The 21,928-nt window shown below is 41.9% G+C and overlaps 1 protein-coding gene across 1 annotated transcript in view; it reads left to right on the top strand.

Annotated features, from left to right (window-relative positions):
* LOC147737608 (uncharacterized) overlaps window positions 1-21,928 on the top strand; it is a 251,137-nt gene that overhangs the window by 91,544 nt on the left and 137,665 nt on the right. The window contains 2 exon segments of the mRNA XM_086938979.1: window positions 6,161-8,602; window positions 8,604-9,272. Coding sequence (XP_086795105.1) covers window positions 7,062-8,602; window positions 8,604-9,272 — 2,210 coding nt within the window. The 5' untranslated portion in view covers window positions 6,161-7,061.

The raw sequence follows: 21,928 nt of genomic DNA, 5'->3' as shown, positions 1-21,928 counted from the left end.
CTCATTTTCTGTTGTCAGGGGTCCTGTACTTATACCCCTAAAAGTCTTTGTTCTCTTTGTGCGTGTGGGCCCTGAGCTCGGTCTGAACCAGTTCTGGGTGTTTCTTGAGTACTTTGTTTTCCTGGCTTCTCCTTTCCTTTCAGAGTGAGGGGCAGGGTCGTCTGCCGCCCAGCAGGAGGTGGAGCCAGCATTGTGGCAGGCAGGCACAGCCCTATTCAGGCCTAGGTGCTAACTCCTTCCACCACTCAGGTTGCAAATGCAGTCATTCAGCCTAAGGCTGACTCAGCCAGCCTCCTGGGAAATCCCCAGCCCCTGGCACTCTCAAACCAGACAGTCAATACATAAACAGCCCAAGGCACACAGAAGGGTCAGACAAGAGAACAGCAACTTTCTAAAAGGGCTGTTCTCAAACACAGGATTTAAAAACCACCTTTCCTAAAAGATGTGTTATTAAATTCTGAGTTCAGGGATACTAGACTCTTATGTCCTATCTTGTTCCTATGAGAAGAAATGCTGGTAGCCACTGTAGCCAGCAGCCCCCATGTTAATCTATGGAGCAAGATAGCCTTACAATAGTGAAAAACGAAAATGGCTGCCTTTCACTACCAGAGCATGTCACCTGCACTAGTACATGCTCTACCTTTCACATACACTGCACCCTGCCCAGGGGGGTACCTTGGGCCTTCCATAGGGAAGACCAATGTGCACAAAAAGAGAAGGGTTAGGCCTGGTCAGTGGGGACACTGACCAGGGGGACATGGCAGTTCACAGACTGCACACAGGCACTGCGGTGGCAGGCCTGAGACACCATTTTAGGGCTACTCATGTGGGTGGCATAATCAGTGCTGCAGGCCCACTAGTAGCATTTGTCATCACCAGCCCTGGCACACCCAGTGCACTTTACTAGGGACTTCTTAGTGATACAAATATGCCAATCATGTAGATCCAATCACAATAACAATTTACACAGAGAGCATATGAGCTTTAGCACTGATCAGCAGTGGTAAAGTGCGCATAGTCCAATTGCCAACAGCCACAGGTCAGGAAAAATAAGGGAGGAAGAAGCAAAAAGTTTGAGGATGCCCCTGCAAGAAGGGCCAGTTCCAACAGTACCCTGGCACACCATTGTGTACTTTCCTGTAATAAGATAAAGGTTTAAGCACTGGGCTAGAGTGGAGTGACCAGGGCGGAAGCCATACTGTATATCTGCCATGATCTTATTTTTTTTAGGCGACACTGAGAGTCTTTCCAAAATTACCCCCACCTACCACTTTCACCACAGAATCCAGAAGAGAGATTGGTCTGTAGCATGTAGTGCAGTTGCGATCTCCCTTCTTAAAAACTGGGACGACCGTAGAAACTCCCCAGGATTTTGGGCACCCGGACTTGGCCGTGGCATTAATTACTGCTTGCAGAACCGGGCCCCAGAGGCTGGGATTAGATTTGTATAGGTCCGGGGGAATGCCCTCCGGCCCGGGTGCTTTATTGCATGTAAGACCTGCGATACCCTTTTCCACCTCGGCTAGCTCAAATATTAATGGCACGTTACCAATAATTGTGGGCTGAGGCATGTCCATGTCCTGTGAGACACTGAAAATATCCTTAAAATGGGAAACCCATTGATCTTCCGTTAAGTTAGTTGATACATCGCCGCCCGAGAGTTCTCAAACAATGGTTGATTAATTATACCCCAGAATTTAGAGCTGTTCCCCAGGATACTTGCCTCCAACAGGTCCCTCCACACCCCGGCTTTAATTTCACTTTTGCGAGCAGCCAGAGCTTTTTTATACTCGTGGCGGCAAACACCAATTAAGTCTTTGTTTCTCTGGACCATTTTTAAGGCTTCCTTTAATTTCCTCCCTGCCTTAGAACAATTTGAATCAAACCATCTTGGGACTGTCAGTTTATGGTTAGTAACCGGGGCACTCAAAATGTCTCCTATCTTGAAGATAATGGAGGCAAACGAATTAAGGATAACATTCGGTTCAAAACCTGGTGTCACACAAGAAGTTAGTTTTACAGAGCATGACTCCAGCACCTTGCTTTGGAATATATCTGGATTAACCTGGCGCCATCTCAGGCGACGACGCCCATCCATCAAACTTACTTGAGCTGGCAAAGGGCACCCTCGTTTGTATGGCCAATGGCCCACCACCAATTGACACACAAACAGGGTTGTGGTCGCTTAAAAGCGCCCTCAATTATTTCATACCCCTGAAATCGATCAAGGATACCAGAGGAGATCAAAATATAATCCACAAAGGACCCACACCTTCCTCCTCTAAAAGAGGGAATAATTTGCGTGCTCAAAGGGGACACGAGAGAAATAGATGGAACCAAATCAAAGTCATCTAAAAGGTTATTTAGCTCGGCCCCCTGGTATGTATGTTCAAAATGAAAGCCCCTCATTCTTGCACATCCCAATTCTGATGTAGCAGTTGTTAAAGGGTCACCACAAGGGTGGACATTAAAATCTCCCATAACCATTAATTTCTGTAATGGCAAGCCTCTAGCTTCCCTCAGAGCAATCAAGCTTCTATATCGGGTTGTATCTGGGGAGTTATAAAAATTAACAATTCCAAGGCTTTCAGTTCCCTTCCCCAAAACATTTACTTGGGTATTTGTCCCGGATGATGGTATGAAATGAATCCTGCTAGACACTGCTAAAGAGATGAAGATAGCCAATCCGCCCTTAGCTCTACCACACAAAGATAGGGATGAGGGACGTAAAAGACCTTATAGCCGTCCAAGTATAAATCACTGGCCACCAACCAAGTTTCTTGAAGACAAATCACAGTGAATTGTCTAACAAATTGAAGAAACAGTGGGTCCCTAACTTTACTAGACAAACCAGCAACGTTCCACGATAGAATGTTGTAAATACCATTATGTGGGGGTAACATATTAACAGGGGCCAGCGATATGGTCTCAGTATAATCTCCAGTTGGCCCAGACTGGGCCCCACCTGTCAGCATGGTAGTTTGTTCGAGGGGTACAGGGGAAACCCCGTGCTGTAAACTATTTCCCTCACCCTCCATGAAGGCAGGAAGTCAATCACAGTCACCCAATCTGGATAAGGCTGTGAATCTATTTGAAAGTTCCAGCCCTGTGATATTCGGGTAAAATTGACCCCTCGTCGGATGTAAAATTTCCCCTCTCCCGTTGGATGATAAACTATCTAATCTATGAGCCTGACCCCCATTAACTATAGCCCTGTCTGAGGGATCATTATGGAAATAACCCAGGGGGAAGCACTCGAATTCCTAAGTCACCAAGGGGTACTTCCAAGTAGGTATCCCTAACGATGCATTCAACAACAGATGGGTTGTTACAATTTACAACAATGCAATCATCCACCCCCTGTTTCCTAGACTTCCCTATCCAATCTACTCGGCGGGCCATGATTCTATTTCATTCTATAATGGGTGTCATGGAAGTATTATTGGATAATCAGTGAGTTGCCTTGTTTTTTAGCTGCGTTCAGTTCACTCTAGAACCCGAGAAAATAACCTGTCCGATAAACTCTAAATCAGGCTCTATGTCTGCAGCAAGTGTTGTAGAAGGAGCAAGAGCCAGCATTATAGGAAGAGGGCCTAGGAGCAGATATAGTCCACGAGTCACTGAAGCCCCTACCTGTTCACTTCCTCTGTTTATACCTCATTTGTACCTACCTGTGCGCCTGGTCTGTTTGTACCTCATAGGTACCTATATGTGCACCTCATCTGTTTATACCTCACAAGCACTCACCTGTGCACCTTCACTGTTTATAGCTAATAGGTCCCTTCCTGTGCACCTCCTCATTTAGTACCGCCCAGGTGAGCTTCTGAAATAAAGCTTGAGAGCTCCATACTGCCAGCCATGGCCTCTTCACTATAAGGCCATTATCTACATCGGCTGTGTGCATGTTTCAAGTGTGTCTCCTGCCTCAGCTAACAATGAACCCTGAAGAGTGAGTACACAGACCGAGGGGAGTCAGAAGCTGAAGGACATGGAATGAGGTAAACCTGGATAAAAGAAATATGGGAATGGAGAAATTAGACTTCACCTGTGGACATCAGACACCTCCTCCCGCTCTACCAAAGCCATGTTGAATCACAAAGTAGCATCATGGCCTTCAGACAGACAACAATAAGTCAAATATCTTGTAAATGTTGAAAAACAAAAACAATTATTAATATTCACACATCTGTTGGATGCTTGATATTTCAGTTAAATTATTGGTTGTGATGGATTCTCTATAAGGAATAAATGACTGATATCGTTGAATAATAAATTACATGATTTAATGTTTGTTTGCCAAATCTGTGTGCGCAACATAAAGTCGGGCCATTAGATTAACCCCTCATTCTGTTTTACAAAAAACCCTGGAAGGAGCTGCTGATTGAAATACCACAGGATCTTAACTTTAACTAGTTTAGGAAGAACTAAAGTCTTACTTTTGTAAGTTGTCATTCAGTTCAGAATCAGTCAATAGTTCAAGGGAGATGGATATATATTACGCTGATAGAAAATCCACCTCAACTCAGGATAATGCTCCAGCCTTCCAGGTTAGAAGGATTCAGAAATGCTTCAGCCAGGAGGGCTGTAAAATGTGTTGAAGGTGACTTAGGGGCTTATTACGAGTGTGGCAGTCTTCCAATGGGACTACCACAGCAGAGGTACCAGGCAGACTGGCAAGCCCATTGAGAACCCGCCGCCAGATTATGACCTAAATCCAGGTGGGTGGGCGGTGCAGCAGCGGTCTCGCGGCGGCTGTATTAGGCTCATTAGAGAACCTAAACAGCATACCATCACCTTAAGAGTGCCTGCAGCACGTTCCTGCACCATGTGATGCATTCCACACTGTGCAGGAACAAGGGTGCAATTCCATGGGGTGGCACAACATGTGCCCCCCGCATGCAACCCCAGAAGCAGAATCGGCCGGGCCCAGTGATGGCTCCCTTACCTGCATGTCCTTTATCCGGGAAACATCACTTACAACGCAACTTTTACCACGCAGTGCCTTTACAACGCGGGCATTACAACGCAAACCATTACAACGCATTGCGCTGGGGGGCGCTCTAGAATAGGGAATAGGTTTAATTTACTGTCCAACACCTTCCCTACTATCCACGGGGACTGGAGTTGCAATAGTAAATTAAACTATTCACTATCCAGCGCCCCAAAGCACTATGCGTTGTAATGGTATGCGATGTAAAAACCGCGTTGTAAAAGCATGCGATGTAAAAGCATGCGTTGTAATGTCGTACATCCCCTTTATCCTTTTCATGGCGGGGTCCCCGCCAGGGAAAAGGACGGTGGATATGCAGACCGTAATATGATCGGCGATGTCAGAATCGGCACTGCCAACATATTCGGGGTGTTTGCAGACCGCCTCCACAGCGGGATCCTTGATCCTGGCGGGGGGCGGTCCCACCACCACACTCATAATACAGCGGTCAGTTCACCTGGATGGTGGCAGTTGGACCGCAACCGCGGATACCGCGATCATGAGGACCGTCGCACTTATAGAAAGACTCTTAATAAGCTGCTAGGTAAAGGCGGGAGTTGACATTTTATCTGATCCAGTGTGAACAGGAAAGCATTGTGGAAAAAGGTGTCTGGAGTTACCTTTGTCATATATACTTCCTAAAGAGCTACCTTTGTCATGTATACTTCCTGAAGAGTTACCTTTGTTATATACTTCCTAGAGAGTTACCTTTGTCATACACTTCCTGAAGAGTTACCTTGGTTAAATACTTCCTGAAGAGTTACGTTTGTTATACACTTTCTGAAGAGCTACCTTTGGTAGATACTTCCCGAACCTGAATTAACGGCAGCGCTTCCTGAGTCCTCTCTTTTTCCACAATCTGTTTTGTTTAAATGAAATCTTGTCCATGTATATCTACCTAAAACTCTACCTGTAGCACGAGTGCTCTGTTGCTGCCCTTTCTTTAGTAAGTTACTCTGTGAATAATGGTAAATCACCGCCTTTTCAGAAGTAAATACAATGTGACATGTTCAACCACAGTTTTAATGAAATATCCATGTATGCTAAAATGTTCCTTACTAAATTTCAAATATGGTAGAGAAGAGATGTCTTCTACAGCTGGTTAAATATTGTGTATTCACATTCTTTACAGTTACAATTAGTAATATTGCATTTCTTTACATCCAACAGAAAATAAGTCTTAAATGCATGGACTGATTATGAATAATGAAGATAACACATCAAACCAGCACAAATTGTCAAAAATAAGGAGCTCCAAAAACATCAGTGCAATCAGAGGCAGAGGACAGATCGAGGAAGAAGCAGTCAAAGGCAATTCAGTGAGTGTACGAGTCTGAGCTCTGCACCTCGACACCCCAAGACGAAGAAATGACCTCAACAAAACCAAGACAACAAAACTGACAAACCACCTGCTGACCTGCTTTGATCATGAGGCCGGTATGAGTGATGGAGGAAGGTCTCGTGTCTATTTGGGATCCATAGCTTGGAACAAACTCCCTCTTCAGCTTTGAGCTGTTAGTAACATGATAATGTTTAAAAAAAGGTTGAAAACTGGGCTTTTTGTCCATGTTTGAAACAAACTGATTTACTTCTTTTTGTGACCTGTGCTTTGCCCCGGGACACTCTTTGGAGTAGCTGTACACATTACGAGTCGCTTCACCATCATGATGTGGCTAGAGCAGTGCTTCGCTATCGAAACTGGCAACAGACCAGCATTCAGTGCTCTAGGTGTATTGCAAACTCTTTCTAGCCAAACCACAGGCACCAGGGAAAAGCACAACGAAGTGGAGCCTAACAACTGAAGGCTAAAGGAAAGCGGAGATCTGCTCTCTGAAGTACAGAGTATTGTCCCAATTTGCACCTACCGTAACGAAGATTAAGCTTTACCCGCAAGCATGCGAAGCCATTATCCATTCTAAAGATGCAATCACCCACAAGGAAGCCTTACTGATATTATGAATGTGGCAGGTATTTAATGAGTCTTGCATTTTATTGTTAAATCGGAAATCAAGCGTCCACAATATCACACACATACAGGGAATGTGAAAATAACGCAAGTCGTTTATTAACTATGCTGACCCATCAGGAAACACGATCAGGAGAAAAATCGTGCAATTCCACTGAATATGTCAAGAACTTTAGCCAATTAGAAACCATAAAAGAGCATCAGCGAATACAAACAGGGGAAAAACCATACCATTGCAATGAATGTATAAAGAGCTTCAGTCGGTTAACAGACCTCCAAACACATCAGCGAATACACACAGGGGAAAAACCATACCATTGCAACAAATGTAAAAAGAGCTTCAGTCAAATTTCAAACCTCCACACACATCAGAAAATACACACAGAGGAAAAACCATACCATTGCAGTGAATGTGTAAAGAGCTTCTGTCGGTTACAAGAACTCCAAAAACATCAGCGAACCCACACAGGGGAAAAACCATACCATTGCAAGGAATGTGTAAAGAGCTTCAATCAATTATCAAACCTCCACACACATCAGAGAATACACACAGGGAAAAAACCATACCATTGCAACGAATGTAAAAAGAGCTTCAGTCAAATTTCAAACCTCCACACACATCAGAAAATACACACAGGGGAAAAACCATACCATTGCAGTGAATGTGTAAAGAGCTTCTGTCGGTTACAAGAACTCCAAAAACATCAGCGAACCCACACAGGGGAAAAACCATACCATTGCAAGGAATGTGTAAAGAGCTTCAATCAATTATCAAACCTCCATAGACATCAGAGAATACACACAGGGGGAAAACCATACCATTGCAAGGAATGTGTGAAGAGCTTCAGTCAATTATCAAACCTCCATAGTCATCAGAGAATACACACAGGGGAAAAACCATACCATTGCAAGGAATGTGTAAAGAGCTTCAATCAAATTTCACAGCTCCAAACACATCAGAGAATACACACAGGGGAAAAACCATACCATTGCAGTGAATGTATGAAGAGTTTCAGTACGTTAGCAAAACTCCAAACACATCAGCGAACACACACAGGGGAAAAACCATACCATTGCACGGAATGTGTGAAGAGCTTCAGCCAATTATCAAACCTCCATAGACATCAGAGAATACACACAGGGGAAAAACCATACCATTGCAGTGAATGTGTGAAGAGTTTCAGTACGTTAGCAAAACTCCAAACACATCAGCGAACACACACAGGGGAAAAACCATACCATTGCAAGGAATGTGTGAAGAGCTTCAGTCAATTATCAAGCCTCTATAGACATCATAGAATACACACAGGGGAAAAACCATACCATTGCAAGGAATGTGTAAAGAGCTTCAATCAAATTTCACAGCTCCACACACATCAGAGAATACACACAGGGGAAAAATCATACCATTGCAGTGAATGTGTGAAGAGCTTCTGTCAGTTACAAGAACTCCAAATACATCAGCGAACTCACACAGGGGAAAAACCATACCATTGTAAGGAATGTGTAAAGAGCTTAAATCACATTTCACAGCTCCACACACATCAGAGAATACACACAGGGGGAAAACCATACCATTGTAGTGAATGTGTGAAGAGTTTCAGTACGTTAGCAGAACTCCAAACACATCAGCAAACACACACGGGAAAAACCATACCATTGCAGTGAATGTGTGAAGAGCTTCAGTCAAATTACATGTCTCCACACACATCAGAGAATACACACAGGGGAAAAACCATACCATTGTAAGGAATGTGTAAAGAGCTTCAATCACATTTCACAGCTCCACACACATCAGAGAATACACACAGGGGGAAAACCATACCATTGCAGTGAATGTGTGAAGAGTTTCAGTACGTTAGCAGAACTCCAAACACATCAGCGAACACACACAGGGGAAAAACCATACCATTGCAGTGAATGTGTGAAGAGCTTCAGTCAAATTACATGTCTACGCACACATCAGAGAATGCACACAGGGGAAAAACCATACCAGTGCAGTGAATGTGTAAAGAACTTCAGTCAGTTAACAGGCCTCCAGAGACATCAGCGAATACACACTGGGGAAAAACCATACAATTGCAGTGAATGTGGTAGTAGTTTTAGGGGACAATCAAACCTCCACACACATCAGAAAACACACCCAGGGGAAAAACTGTACCAGTGCAGTGAATGTGTAAAGAGCTTCAGCCAGTTAACAAACCTCCAGAGACATCAGCGAATACACACTGGGGAAAAACCATATAATTGCAATGAATGTGGCAGTAGTTTTATTTACTCTTCAGCATTAAGAAATCATCAGCGAGCTCACAAAGGGCAAACAAATCTTTTAAATGCCATGAATGCTTGAAAAGCTGAAGTCCATTATCAATCCTAAACAGGCATCAGCGAACACACGCAGAAGAAAAGCCTTCAAGTGCAATGAATGTGTGAAGAAATGTAGTCAATCATGAAGCCTATATAGACATCAGCTTACACACTCTCTGTAAATACCGTACAACTGTAGTGAGTGTAGAAGTACCTTTAGGAAATCTTTCGCATTAAGGATTCATCAGTTAATGCTCACAGAGAAAAAGCCTTTCAGGTGCAGTGAATGTGTGAATATCTTCTGTCAGTTATTAAACCTACAAATACATCAACTAACATACACAGAGTAAAAAAGAGCATTGCAATGAATGTCAGAAGTGATTTTGTCAATTGTGAACAGACCTGGGGTAAACCGTACAATTGCACTAAAAGTGTAATGAGCTTTTGTCAATTTCTGATCCTACAGAGCCTCAGCGAACACACACCTTCATTATAAATAATCCTAGAGATGCAGTGAATTCAGAAAGAACTTAATAACAATAGCAATAATTTTGACTCATCTGAGGCATTGACAGGAGCAGAAGAGTGCAGTTATTGTGAAATGAAGGAATTACAGGAAAAATATGTATAATTATGTGGGATATTCAAATACCAGATGAATAAAGACTCGACTAGATGAAAAGAAGAAAACCAATGATTTGTAGAATAGTAAAAGTGTCTGTTCCCAGTGATTGTTCACTTCGGTACACATTGAAAAAAACAATGTGATATAACAGGAAATCCACTGGGAGACTAGCACAATGTGGAATAAAAGAAAAGAAACACTGGCGGGTTTTATTTGGCGGTGAAGAGTTACGAAGAAAAACATCCAAGAGTTCCTGTTCATGCTACTTGTAAAAGTGTAGGGATGAATACGATTCTGCCTGCACACATTGCTATATTAGCATAAGTGAGTTAGTTGCTCAAACGCCATTTTGCTGTTTTTGCACATGACACTACATGTCTCTGTTTTTATAAAGACAAACAGCTTGCTTTTCCTTCACATGAGAATGGTCTGTTTTTCACATCTCTAGACTCACACTGCGACCTCAAGTCTGCACAAAGTGTTCAATGCTAAAATAACAATGTATGCTGTTGATGCAGGTTGATCGGTCCACGCTCTAGACACAACACAAACAGAGCTGCTCATTTTTGAAACTCAGGTGCTTTTAATATTGCACTGCATGCATGAGACTAGCACTTGGAAAAAACCTTTCAATCGACAAAGAGCTGTGCTGATCTGGGATGTGATTCACTTCACCTGACTTTGGAGGTATGGGGTTCCCGGTTTTAACCTAGAGAACTTCTATTATTATAATACCTAGCTCCCAGCAAGGGGAGGGTGGTACACAAGGCGCTATAGATCTGGTTCCACTATCATTATAATATGATTTCTCCCTTTGTATTTTATGGAATTGTAATAATGTTGATTGTATTGATTTTATGCATCTTTTTATTTATGTTAGCAAAGATACTGCATCTTAGAGCACGTAGTAGAAATAAACATTTTAAACTATACATTGACTCTGATTACTCACATTGTGGACATTTATGAGAGTAAAAACAAAAGAGTGTTCTTGATTGCAACTATTCCTGAGAGGTCCCAACGTCGCTTGTTCATTGGTAGCTTCGCTGTAGTACGGAGAATGAATGAGACACTGTTGCTAGTCGGATAGGGGTTCTGGGCACTGAGGTGGATTTTTGGTACACCACAATACACTGAGGTCCTGGTTTCCTGCGCATAGTTCTGTGCATGAGCAGAATTCCCGCAACATAGCACCCAAAGTCTTCATTAGTGCTCGTATCTGTCCACAATACCCTCAACACCTTTTCCGGTTAACAGGCGTGACGGATGAACCTACCTATACGAATGTGTTATAGGTTAATTCAAGCATGAGATTTATGAAAAGGTTCACATTTTGAATTACATCAAAATTATTATTATTATTATTGTGAATATTTACACACAGGTACATATTTTAGATCGTTTAGTGCAATACCAGAAAGAATAGAGGCTTCAAGCTAGATAATTAAAACTTTATTGTGTTTCTGCATTTTATACAGAAAAGTGACAAAGCCCTGATGACAGTCTGGGAACTGGTTTCCTCAGACTAGAAATGCGTCGGCACATCTGAGGGAGCAATCAATATCACTAAGCATTTAAACTAGCTCTGGCTGGTTGTAAAAGTCCTCCTTATTTTAGGACGTCCTCCTTCCTTTTGACTTTGTCTCTTCATTCTTTATGAATTCAGATTCACTTTTTTGAAAATTTCAATTGTTTGCGTTTGTATAGTGAATTTTTTGTGGAATGTATGATAATTGTGTATATGAATTGTAAATATTTTGTTTGTAAATAGTTAGATGTTGGAATTTAAATGTATTGAATGTACAGTTTTTTCCTTTTTTGCAAAACTTTCAAAAGAAGAATGAATTTATTTTTCGAAATAGACAGGTATAAATAAATATACCGGGTCAAACTCAATAAGTTTGTGATTCTCCTATGATCTGAAATACGTTTTTGGAAATTAATTGGGTGTAGACATATTCTTGTGTTTTCTGGTTTTGGATTATCGACATTTAAATTCACGTTGTCGTACATGTGCGGTACAGAACACCCACAGTTCAGCTCTCGTTAACAGTCTGATGTGAAAAAGATTTAAAATCACACGAGACATTTCAAATGGCTTTTTTAGTCATAACCTGTCCTCCGTTAGTAGTCAATGGACAGTGTTCACTTGTGGTGGCAAACAAAAACAATTTAAAAGATTGGCCATGGGCTATAAATCCAGCCCAGGTGTCTTTGCCGCACGTGTCGTCTCTTTGTTAGATGGCATTGATCCTAATGCGTACTCGTACATTGATGATATTTATCTAATGGACAACTAATTATGGCCGCATCTGTGTCGCATTGACCGCAACATAGTTATGTTTGCGGACTTCAGTTATAAATTTATCTTCGCAAAGTCAGACATTGCGGAGTTCACTGTTGAGCCCAGTGTTGTTCCTGGGCTCAACAATGAAGGTAGAGGTCTTGCACCTCACTTCCTGGAGAAATGTGCATGTTTATGGTCTCCTACAACTCTGAAAAAACAATCCTTGCTGGGATTTTTGAATTTCGGGCGTACTTATATTCCCGATTATGCCCAGCGTATCAAACCTCTATATGCTTTGATACAACCAACTTTTACCAAGTCATGCTGGCTGCCTGAACATTCAGCTATTCTGCAATTTTTGCAGTCTCATCTTCTTGAATCTTAGTACTTATTGACTCATGATAACCACACTAACCTGGTAATAAGAATTGTGCCTGGTGCCATGGGTTTCACGTACTTGACGTTTAATGAAGGAGACACAGTGCCTATCGCTTACAAGTCACACTTGTACGCTTCGGCTGAAAAGCGATTTTCTTCTGTCGAGAAAGTCTTGGATGGCGATTCTAAAAGAGAGAGCGCAGTCACAAGGAAAACACATGTTGGTTGTTACACCTTATACTGCATTTGAAGCAGTGATGAAAGCCAGTGTACCAAATTCTAAAGTTTTATATCCTAATTGGATACAATGGGCAACTTCGTTGACATCTCCGGATGTCACATTTATCTTTGCCCCTTCGTTGCAAACTCAGGAGTTCTTACAGTATGAGTTTGTTCATCCTGCTCCTATGTTCATGCGCACGCTTGAGGATTACCATTGTATCATTAACACTGACAGTTCGGCGCAACCAGCAATAGGATCTAAGCATTCTTATTCAGTGGCCTGCGCAATCGTGGCTGGTACCATGGTGAATGGAGAATTCAAGTCCGATGTCGTGCACACGCAGACATTAGGTGACTGTACCGCCCAGTTGGCAGAGCTACGTGCTCTAGTGCTTGGGTCAGTGAGAATGAGGGGTAAAATGTCCCAACCCCTTACTAGCTGTTTATTGAGCAATGGTCCCTCTTTTCTGTCAAGCTTGCCCTCGGCATGGGGAAACCCCTAACCCCCTATTATAGCAAAGTTTGAGAAAGGTGTGTCAGGGCAAGCTTTGTTTTTTATAGTCTATTATGGAAAAATTCCAATTGCACGAGACGACTCGTACCGGCATTACACCAAAATCAAGGAATCCCTATTTATCCACAGAAAAGAACAACCAGATATACTTCTTCAACTTGATTCGTAACACCCTGAGGAAGCCCCAGGCAGGATGGCCATGTAAGGGGTGAAACAAGTGTTGGCTGTTCTCCTACGTACTATCACGAATATAGTAACACCTTCATTAAAACAAAAAAATGAACCATCGTGTGATTGGAATTTGACCATAATAGACTATAAAAAACAAAGCTTGCCCTGACACACCTTTCTCAAACTGTGCTCTAGTGCTTGCATTGAAGTTTGCTGACCCTCGTGTGACTACTTTAATTGTGAGTGACTCTTATTACTGTGTTCAGTCCTTCAATAAAAATGTATTCTTTTGGACTCAGAATGACTATCGTGATTCCAAAGGGAGCACAATTAAGCACAAGATGAAATGGGTTTGAGTCGCAGAAATAAAGAACGTCTGCTTCTCGTAAATGTAATTCATACTCTTGGTCACCAGCGTGTAGGAGTACACGCTGTTGGCAACAGTCTTGTTGATGAAGCAGCAAAGACCGCAGTAGCAACATATGTAGTAGCAGCAGTTACAAGGTCCAACAGTAAGAATGATGATGACATCTTGGCAGCTATAGCTGCTACAGAGATCGGTGATAATTACCCTAAGGGTTTCCCTTCTAAATACTCTTGTTGTAGTGTAGTTCCTATTTTCCCAATAGGCCCTGCGCATTGGAATAACATAAACAGTAGTATCGACGTAGAAGTGCGGATCTTCCAGGCCTCTACTGACTATGCTAGACTTAATTGGGTTTGTTACCAACTAGCTCAGAGATCACTGAAAACTTTCTTCTCTGAATAGGAAGTGATCAGCTTCCCTGGTACAGATAAGAAGGGATTCAGTTTTCCAACAACCGTGCAACATGACAACTTTGCTCCTCAGATCAAGAGTCGATCTCTAGGGTCGTGTGAAACAATAGACAGGTATTTCACTCAGTCAGTCTTTGTGCAGATTACTTTCACAATATGTAGAGGATAGAGAGACGGGCGTTCGTCAATAAAGGGTAACATTTATTGAACAGTCTTTCTTCTCGTACAAGAGAAATGAATTGCCACAATTTCAAGACTTGTTATTATAAAAAGTACGTACAGTAAGATAAGGATTGCGAAATAATACTGTAAAAGCATTGATATGGTTTCTTAGCCATACAATGGTTTAAAATGAATAAAACATATATACAGTCATATATACATTAGGCTAAAATACTCAACTGGTGCTTCTAACTACGCCTACCCCAGTGTGCCTGACCTAAGCCTAACACGTGGAAGGGAAGTAAGTAAGTAGCTTTAAGTTAAGTTGGTTTTGCCAAGGTTTGCTTCAAGAATTCTCACTAAGGGTTTAGTCAACACCATACCTCTGAATAGAATGATGGAGGTCTGGTATCTCCTTCAGGGTAGAACTCGATATCCCAGTCACCCGCGAGGGTAGACTAGAAACGCTGGAGCTGGATTTCTCTGCAGGAGAAAGGCAGCGTCTCTTCTCAGCGCGTCGAGGAGGAGGAGGATGGGCAGCGTCCGCGGGCAGCTTGTATCTGCTGGGCTCTTGCAGGGGACGGCTGTTCAGCTCCTAAGTTCACCACACCATCGTTCGCTGGGTAGCAGCGATAGCAGTAGCGATAGCAGCTATGGTATCATCAGCATGACAGCAGCTTCAGGCGGCGTACAACAGGCAATTGCTTAAGGCAACGTTGGTAGTATTTATACCTGAAAGGTGCCTGGTTTGACGCAAGTTGCTGGACATAAGACGTCAATAAAAGATGTCACTAGGAAGTGATCGTCTATCAGTGCTCATTAGAGTTCTATTACTAATCAAAACATAGCAAGCGGGGCTTTCCCAGGTTGCTGAGTTTCATCTTGTTGAAGAACTCGGAGTGTTAATCTAGGAATCTTAGATAGTGACTTCTGCTCTGTCATTGCACTAATTGGTTGCAAAGGAAGTGGCAGAGAAAGCTATCCTGGAATGTGGCTCTGTTCGTGTGAGGCCAGAGATGAGTTTCTGAATATTGCACTTGAACGGTTATGCCAATATAGGGAATAAATGGATTTATAGCCATTAGGGACATAAGGTCACAGTATCGATCAGGATCTTAGATTAGCACGCAACACCCACTCCACGATTTTATGTCCATCAAATTGCTAAAACTAGAGCAATAAGATGCATGTGTAACATTGCCCACCCCAAAATACATATATGCATTTGAAATAGGCGTATTTGTCATACGTGAAAATTTTAGGTACTGTACGTTTTCAAAAGCATCGAAATCATTCAAAAATTATAGCATATGAAATCAATGAACGATTATGTAAGAAGAATTACACATGAAATATCTCTGAATACAGAAGAAGGGTGAGATAATTCATCACATATAAATGCATTGCAGTAAAAATGTGCTAGAGGCTGGTGTACGGTTATCATGTCTCTAGGTGTATGTAGAAATAAAAGTCGAAGCTTCTGTTCTCTATGAATAGTTCTACTTTAAGCAAATAATTTTTTCGTGCCAAAAAAAGGGTGAATATTAAAAAATGTTCAATTCAAAAGAATTCTTGCTGAACGGGGAAAATAGAGTTCCAATGCTTCTAGCAGTTTTTGTTATTCAAAACTGAAGGCCGAATTCAGAGTTCATGAGAAAGCTGTGAGTCGGAATGCTTTTCTAAAGTTATTGTTTTTGTTCGGGTGAGAACATCATATCAGACAGGCTCTCAAAGAATTGGTCTACAAAATCAGGTGACAGTTCAACCAAATTCGATAGCGCTGTAACTTGGCAGGTGTGCGAGTGATTGCTGTCATTGTAGTCAGGATCAGCAATGCTCACAGATGGTCGTACCTGGATGATGTTGCTTTGGTCACTTGCTCCACTGTTACCACCTAGTCGTAGCACAGGAGTCTCAACGAATGCCGTCATCAGGATTGGTAGCCGCTGGGGACAACACAATGCGTGAGCCGTTATCGGACTGAGCAAAGTATCGACGTCCATTGGTACTGCTGATTGGAGTGCAAGACAGATGTCCAACACGCATTCATCTCCGCATAGCATACATCTTAGTACCGGTAAGATACAGTTCTGCCATATAGGTCTGAATGAAAGGAACCAGGTCATGTTTAGATCTCTCAGCCTGGCCAATCCAAGGGCACTAGTTATTCTGTCCCGGTAGCGCATTGCTAGGATTGTTTCTTCCATCCCCATAGGAGTCATGTCTGAGCTGCGGCTTGCCATAACGAAGCAGGAGGGTCAAAAATAAAATCCCTGCCACAAGTCCCAAAAATAGGGGTATGCCGCCAAAGACAGAGTGGACAAAGTTTGGAACGATTCCCAGAATCGCTTGAAACGGTGTTAGCAGTCCTGTAAAAATCGTCTTAAATATGCCTGGGATGCCTATGGCACTAGACATGTTTAGAATTTGGCTCAACATTTCTACGAAATGCACAGGGCAATTTGTTGATAATAGGTCATGAACCTCCGTAGCTGTCCTTGCAACTAGGAGATCATACGTCTCTTTCGATGACGTGATGGGCACTGTTGTCTGTAAAAGCACAGATTTCATTTTTCTTAAAGTATCAATTCGTATAGAAGAGAATTGCAGACGAGGCCAGATGGGAGTCTCCATGTCTCCAGGCCCGCTCGGGAACAATGCTTGCATACAGCATTTGACCATGGATGTTACTCCTACAAGATAACTTTTCCCTGGAACAAGGCCACAACATCTCTGATCCGTTCTTAGAATGTAACTCCCATTTGCGAGTTGCATAAAGAAAGGCTCTATCTGCGTTGCAGGTGTGACAAGCTGGTGGCATGAAAGGTTGTTAGAATTTCCATCACAAGCTCCGTGTAAATTAATACCCTGACACAAAAGTATACCGCTTAGTGAACGTTTACAGTTTTCACCACTAAGAAATACATTTTTGTCGCTGTCACTATAGCATGAATGTGTGTATGGTAATTTCCATTCTGATTTTACATAACCTTTACCCAATCATTCATACTGGCCAGTAGGTATGTATTCAAGGCACTTTTTAAATCGGAAAGTTGTTATCGGAGTTGTGATAATCCCGTGTATTATCCATTCAATGACAGGATTTTCTGACATTGTCAATGGTAATCTCTCAAGTTTTTCGATGCTCAGGATTTTATAGTCTGCTCCTTTCTGTGCCAAGCTGATTTGTTTATCAGTAAGGTTAAAGATGGAAAACAATGACGTTGTGTTGATTAAACGCCAAGGCACATAGCCTGAACGAAGATTTTGCAGCGTCCAGCCTAATTGTACAATAGAACGTAATTGTGACTGGCCATGTTGTAACATTAGCAAGTCTCTGTCTATTATGTCAAAGGCAGAAGATACAATATTGTCCAACGAATATATTCTGGAGGACAGAGTCATTAACCCATTGTCCACTACAGAAAGTGATTTTTCCAGATTAATACGATCAATTTCTCGTATTTTTTCAGCTGTTTCCATTTGTGTGACTTTCCAAGCCTCGTTGTACACAGCATAGATACTGGTCGCTATGAAACGCTTTTGACGCTGTTTGCGTGGTCCAAGAATGAAATCACGCAAATCAGCACCATCTTTTAGTAAAGACAAGTGTTGCTTAATTTCAGCCAGTGTGGATGATCCTAGCCATTCGAGGCAGAGTTTCCCTACACTGTATGTTGTTATTATCCCTGGATGTTGTCTCTGGGAGTATCTAGGGTCTTTTCTGGTCATTGTTAACCCCTGTGTTTTGTTCAGGAATCTATCTTGACAGTTGTTTGTGTCAATAGGCCAGATTAACCACTTTTTCCAATCAGGATGTGTTCTGTTAAAATGTAAAATTTTAGTTACGTCTATCTCAATATCTGTAGTTGTATTTTCAGGTATTGGCTTTGGTATAGACGGTCTGTTTAGGTCTTTGATCTTAGCTAGGCCAAGACAGGAAGTTTGGTGAATTGTGTCATTTAAAAACATCATTTGTTCTGGTATCATGCAGGTTCTGAATAATGCTTCAAGGCCTTGTACCTGCCAATCTTTTGTACCCCAAATCGTTTTTGTTTCAATGTTATTTTTCCAATAATCAAAACCAAATGTCATCATTTTTTCATAAAATGCTTCTGAATATATCAATTTAGAATTTGTCAGCATTGTTTTCATTCCTGTTTTATCTAACAGTTTGTAATAAAACGTTTCAGCATTACTGGTGTTAAACCCTGAGAAGTATTTGAATTTCTCAAAGAATGTTTTGGAACTGCTTTTAGGTGGTGTTGCACAATGTTCCCATTGATTATACATAAAAACATTTCTAGGCTGAGCAGATTTATGCAAATAATGATTGCCATAATGTGTGTAGCAGAAGTTTTGCTCATAACTAGATGAACCTTGTAAATAATCATGATCTGTGAATCTAGCTGACATTACTAAATCAGACATCATATTATTAATACTTTCAAAGTCCCAATCATCAGAGAATGTACTAGGTTTTACAAAGTCACTCAAGGAAACCTTCAGTTGATGAGGATACTTCAGGATCTCGACCGGACCATAGATCTCATAGTCAGTTTTCTCCCATACTACCCCACCAGGTATCGGAATGGCTGTGACATTTACTGTTGACAGTTCTCTTTTCTTCACGTGGGATGATCTGTGTGGTTTGAGGACTAAGTTGATGTTCTGACTTGCTGTGTCCATTCAATTGTAATAAACTTTCCTAAAATTAAAACTAAAATTAGGCATAGTAGGAGTATAAATACCCCTGAGATAATCCAATGCTCAATCAATGGTGTATCCAGATATAATTCTTTGATTTGTTGAAAGAGTTCTGTTTCTTTTTCTTTAAAGTTCTTTTTTGTTTCTGGCATCACTTCGGGGTCATTTTGATCTTCAGAGAAGTTGTCGAAGTCGATGAAATAACCAGAGGCAGTTCTGTCAATTGTTGGAATTATATTCACAATTTGTCTTTCGGTAGCACATTCAGATGCCACATCATTGTAGACTGGTGTTTCTTGACGAACTGTTTCAATCTGTGTTTCAAGAGGCACGAGTTCCATGGCATTATTGCATAGTCCTTCATTGAGCACTGCAGGCTGATCGAATGTGATGAGTCTTTCAGTTTGAACCTCTTGGATTGTTGCAAGTTTGGGTATTCTGTTGTTTCTTGGGAGTCCACTGGGCCTACTGTTGATTATAGGCCACATGCTTGTGGTTTTACCAGGTCGATAGATACAACTCTGTTCTCCTTTTTACCAGCAAGAGGCGGTAGTACTACTGATCTTGTTCCGGTGACTGCCAAGACAGGTACTGCTTTTCTGTAAGAAGGCCCAAATTCCTTCTTCACCGCGATTTTTTCTCTGACTAGATCCCCAATCTTTGGAATCCAGACAGGCCTTGCTGGGGCTGTTGCTTGTGGTGCCTTGTCAGTGGTATCTGGCTGTTGCTTTAACTTTATGTTGCTTAAGGATTTTCTTGTTTCATTCAGTTCCTGTAAAACAGCCAAACGATCTTTTACATCAAAGTCTGTTGTTTTTTCTTGTACCACTGACACCTGACTATCGAGGTCCTGAATGTTCATTCTAATTCTGAACAATAGTTCGTATGGGCTGAAACCTTTTAGAGAATTTCTTGGCAAATTGTTAAGACTGGTCTGGACACTTATTAAATGTTTGACCCACCCAGCGCCTGAACCTAATACCTTCGCTGTTATAGATCGCTTTATGTCTCTGTTTTTTCTTTCTACCACACTATTCCCTTCGGGGTGCGACGGACAAGAATACCGCAACCCAATTCCCATGCTGGCCATGGCCTCCCCATAAGCCCGAGAGCTAAAAGCAGGACCCTGGTCAGAATGGAACGTGGTAATTGCGTATGTGCCGATAAAGACTCGCAAATCTTTTATAACCGTTCTGGCGTCAGCCGAGCGCTGGGGCCACATTTTTTAAGTGCTTTTAGTCTTAATGATTAATAGGACGCTGCAGGTTGGGATGTAGACAGCGTTACGCTGTTTCTGATTGGTAGCCGGAAGCATCGTTCACTACTGCGATCCCTGTTGCAGTTTTCACAGTTGTTTACATATATTTGGTGTTGTACACTCATTCCCGGCCACCAGTACTCTGATTGTAATTCTGTCAGAGATTCCTTCATCTGAAAGTGCCTTGGACCTTCACCCATGTGTGCGTCTGCTATTAATAAATTTCTCCTTTTCGTGTTTGGAATCACTCTATCCCCCACTCCAGGGATTCGAGCAAAAGGAACGGAGTTTGCATCGAGTACGTATGCATAATTGAGTGGATAGTTCACGGGTAGTGCTGCACAGTCGCCTTTTACGGTCGTTTTTACTGCCAGCATGGTTTCCCCGTCAATGTCTTTTACTGAACGCTTTTTTGTGGCTACGGAAGCTGGTTTAGTTGCTTCCGCTGTGGCTGTATTAGCCAATGAATTCCCTGCAACGTGAACGCCATCACGTTGATGACTCTGTGCGTGTATCACGTGAGTCTTTTGTAGTTCTTTCTGTAAAAGAGCTACCTCTTTCCATAGCAATTTATGCTTTATTGTGGCACCTGTGTCATCTTTGTAATCGTTTTCAATCCAGCTCTGCAGTTTATTATTGTGAGAGTTGACGCATAAATGAGAATCGCACACGATAAGTGTCGGGAATTCGCGTTCTGCATTTTCGAGCGCCATCTTTAAAGATCTGATTTCAGCTCTCTGAGCCGAACAGTTTCTTACTGATTCAGTTTTTGTTACTTTCGGTCTGATTTTACCGCACAGCCAATGACATTTAATGATCGCACAGGCTGCATCGTAGGTTTTACTCTCTACGTTGAAATGCTGTACAAAACTATCTGTATAGATTATACAGGCGTACTGTGGGAGAGGCAGAAGTTAGATTGGCAGAGGATATTCTTCTTCATACTCTAAATCATTCAGTTCTTCGAATTGCTGGGCGAAATAGTATTTCACATCTTTCGCTCCAAGAGAATCTACATACTGTATCCATTTCGGATCCAGTGACACCGTAGGCAGGTTTACTGGGCTGAATAGCGCCTCGAAGGCGGATTCCGCTGTAAGGACATTTATCCTTTTGCCGTGTGCTAGTTCTCGTTCGTTTGCTAATGCAATTTGCACAGCTTTGACAGCACGTTCTGTCAGACTGAATGCTTTTTCTGCTTGTGTGTACAAGTGAGATTTAATTGAAATTGGTACCTTTTCTCCCTCATTAGAGGTCAGGTACGTGAATCCACATCTTCCTGGGATGACTCGGATTACAAGATCGATTGTTTTATCACGTGTATCTAATTTTGTTTTTGCTAACATGTCTGTTTGCAGTGACCTCAAAATTTCTGTGTGTTTTTGAGTCCAGTTGATTTGTTTAAAATCAGGTTGAATTAATTCGTAGAGAGGTTTAACCCTCTCTGCATAATTTAGAATGTAAGTTCTTCCGAAATTCAGAAAACCTAGAATTGATTGTAGATTTTTCAGCGTTTTTGGAGCTTGGAGTACAGCGCACTTCTCTAAGAAGTTATCCGCTAGGC

This window comes from Lissotriton vulgaris, chromosome 1_1, assembly GCF_964263255.1.
Source record: "Lissotriton vulgaris chromosome 1_1, aLisVul1.2, whole genome shotgun sequence".
Taxonomy (NCBI): domain Eukaryota; kingdom Metazoa; phylum Chordata; class Amphibia; order Caudata; family Salamandridae; genus Lissotriton; species Lissotriton vulgaris.
This window is presented reverse-complemented; position numbering and strand designations above follow the sequence as displayed.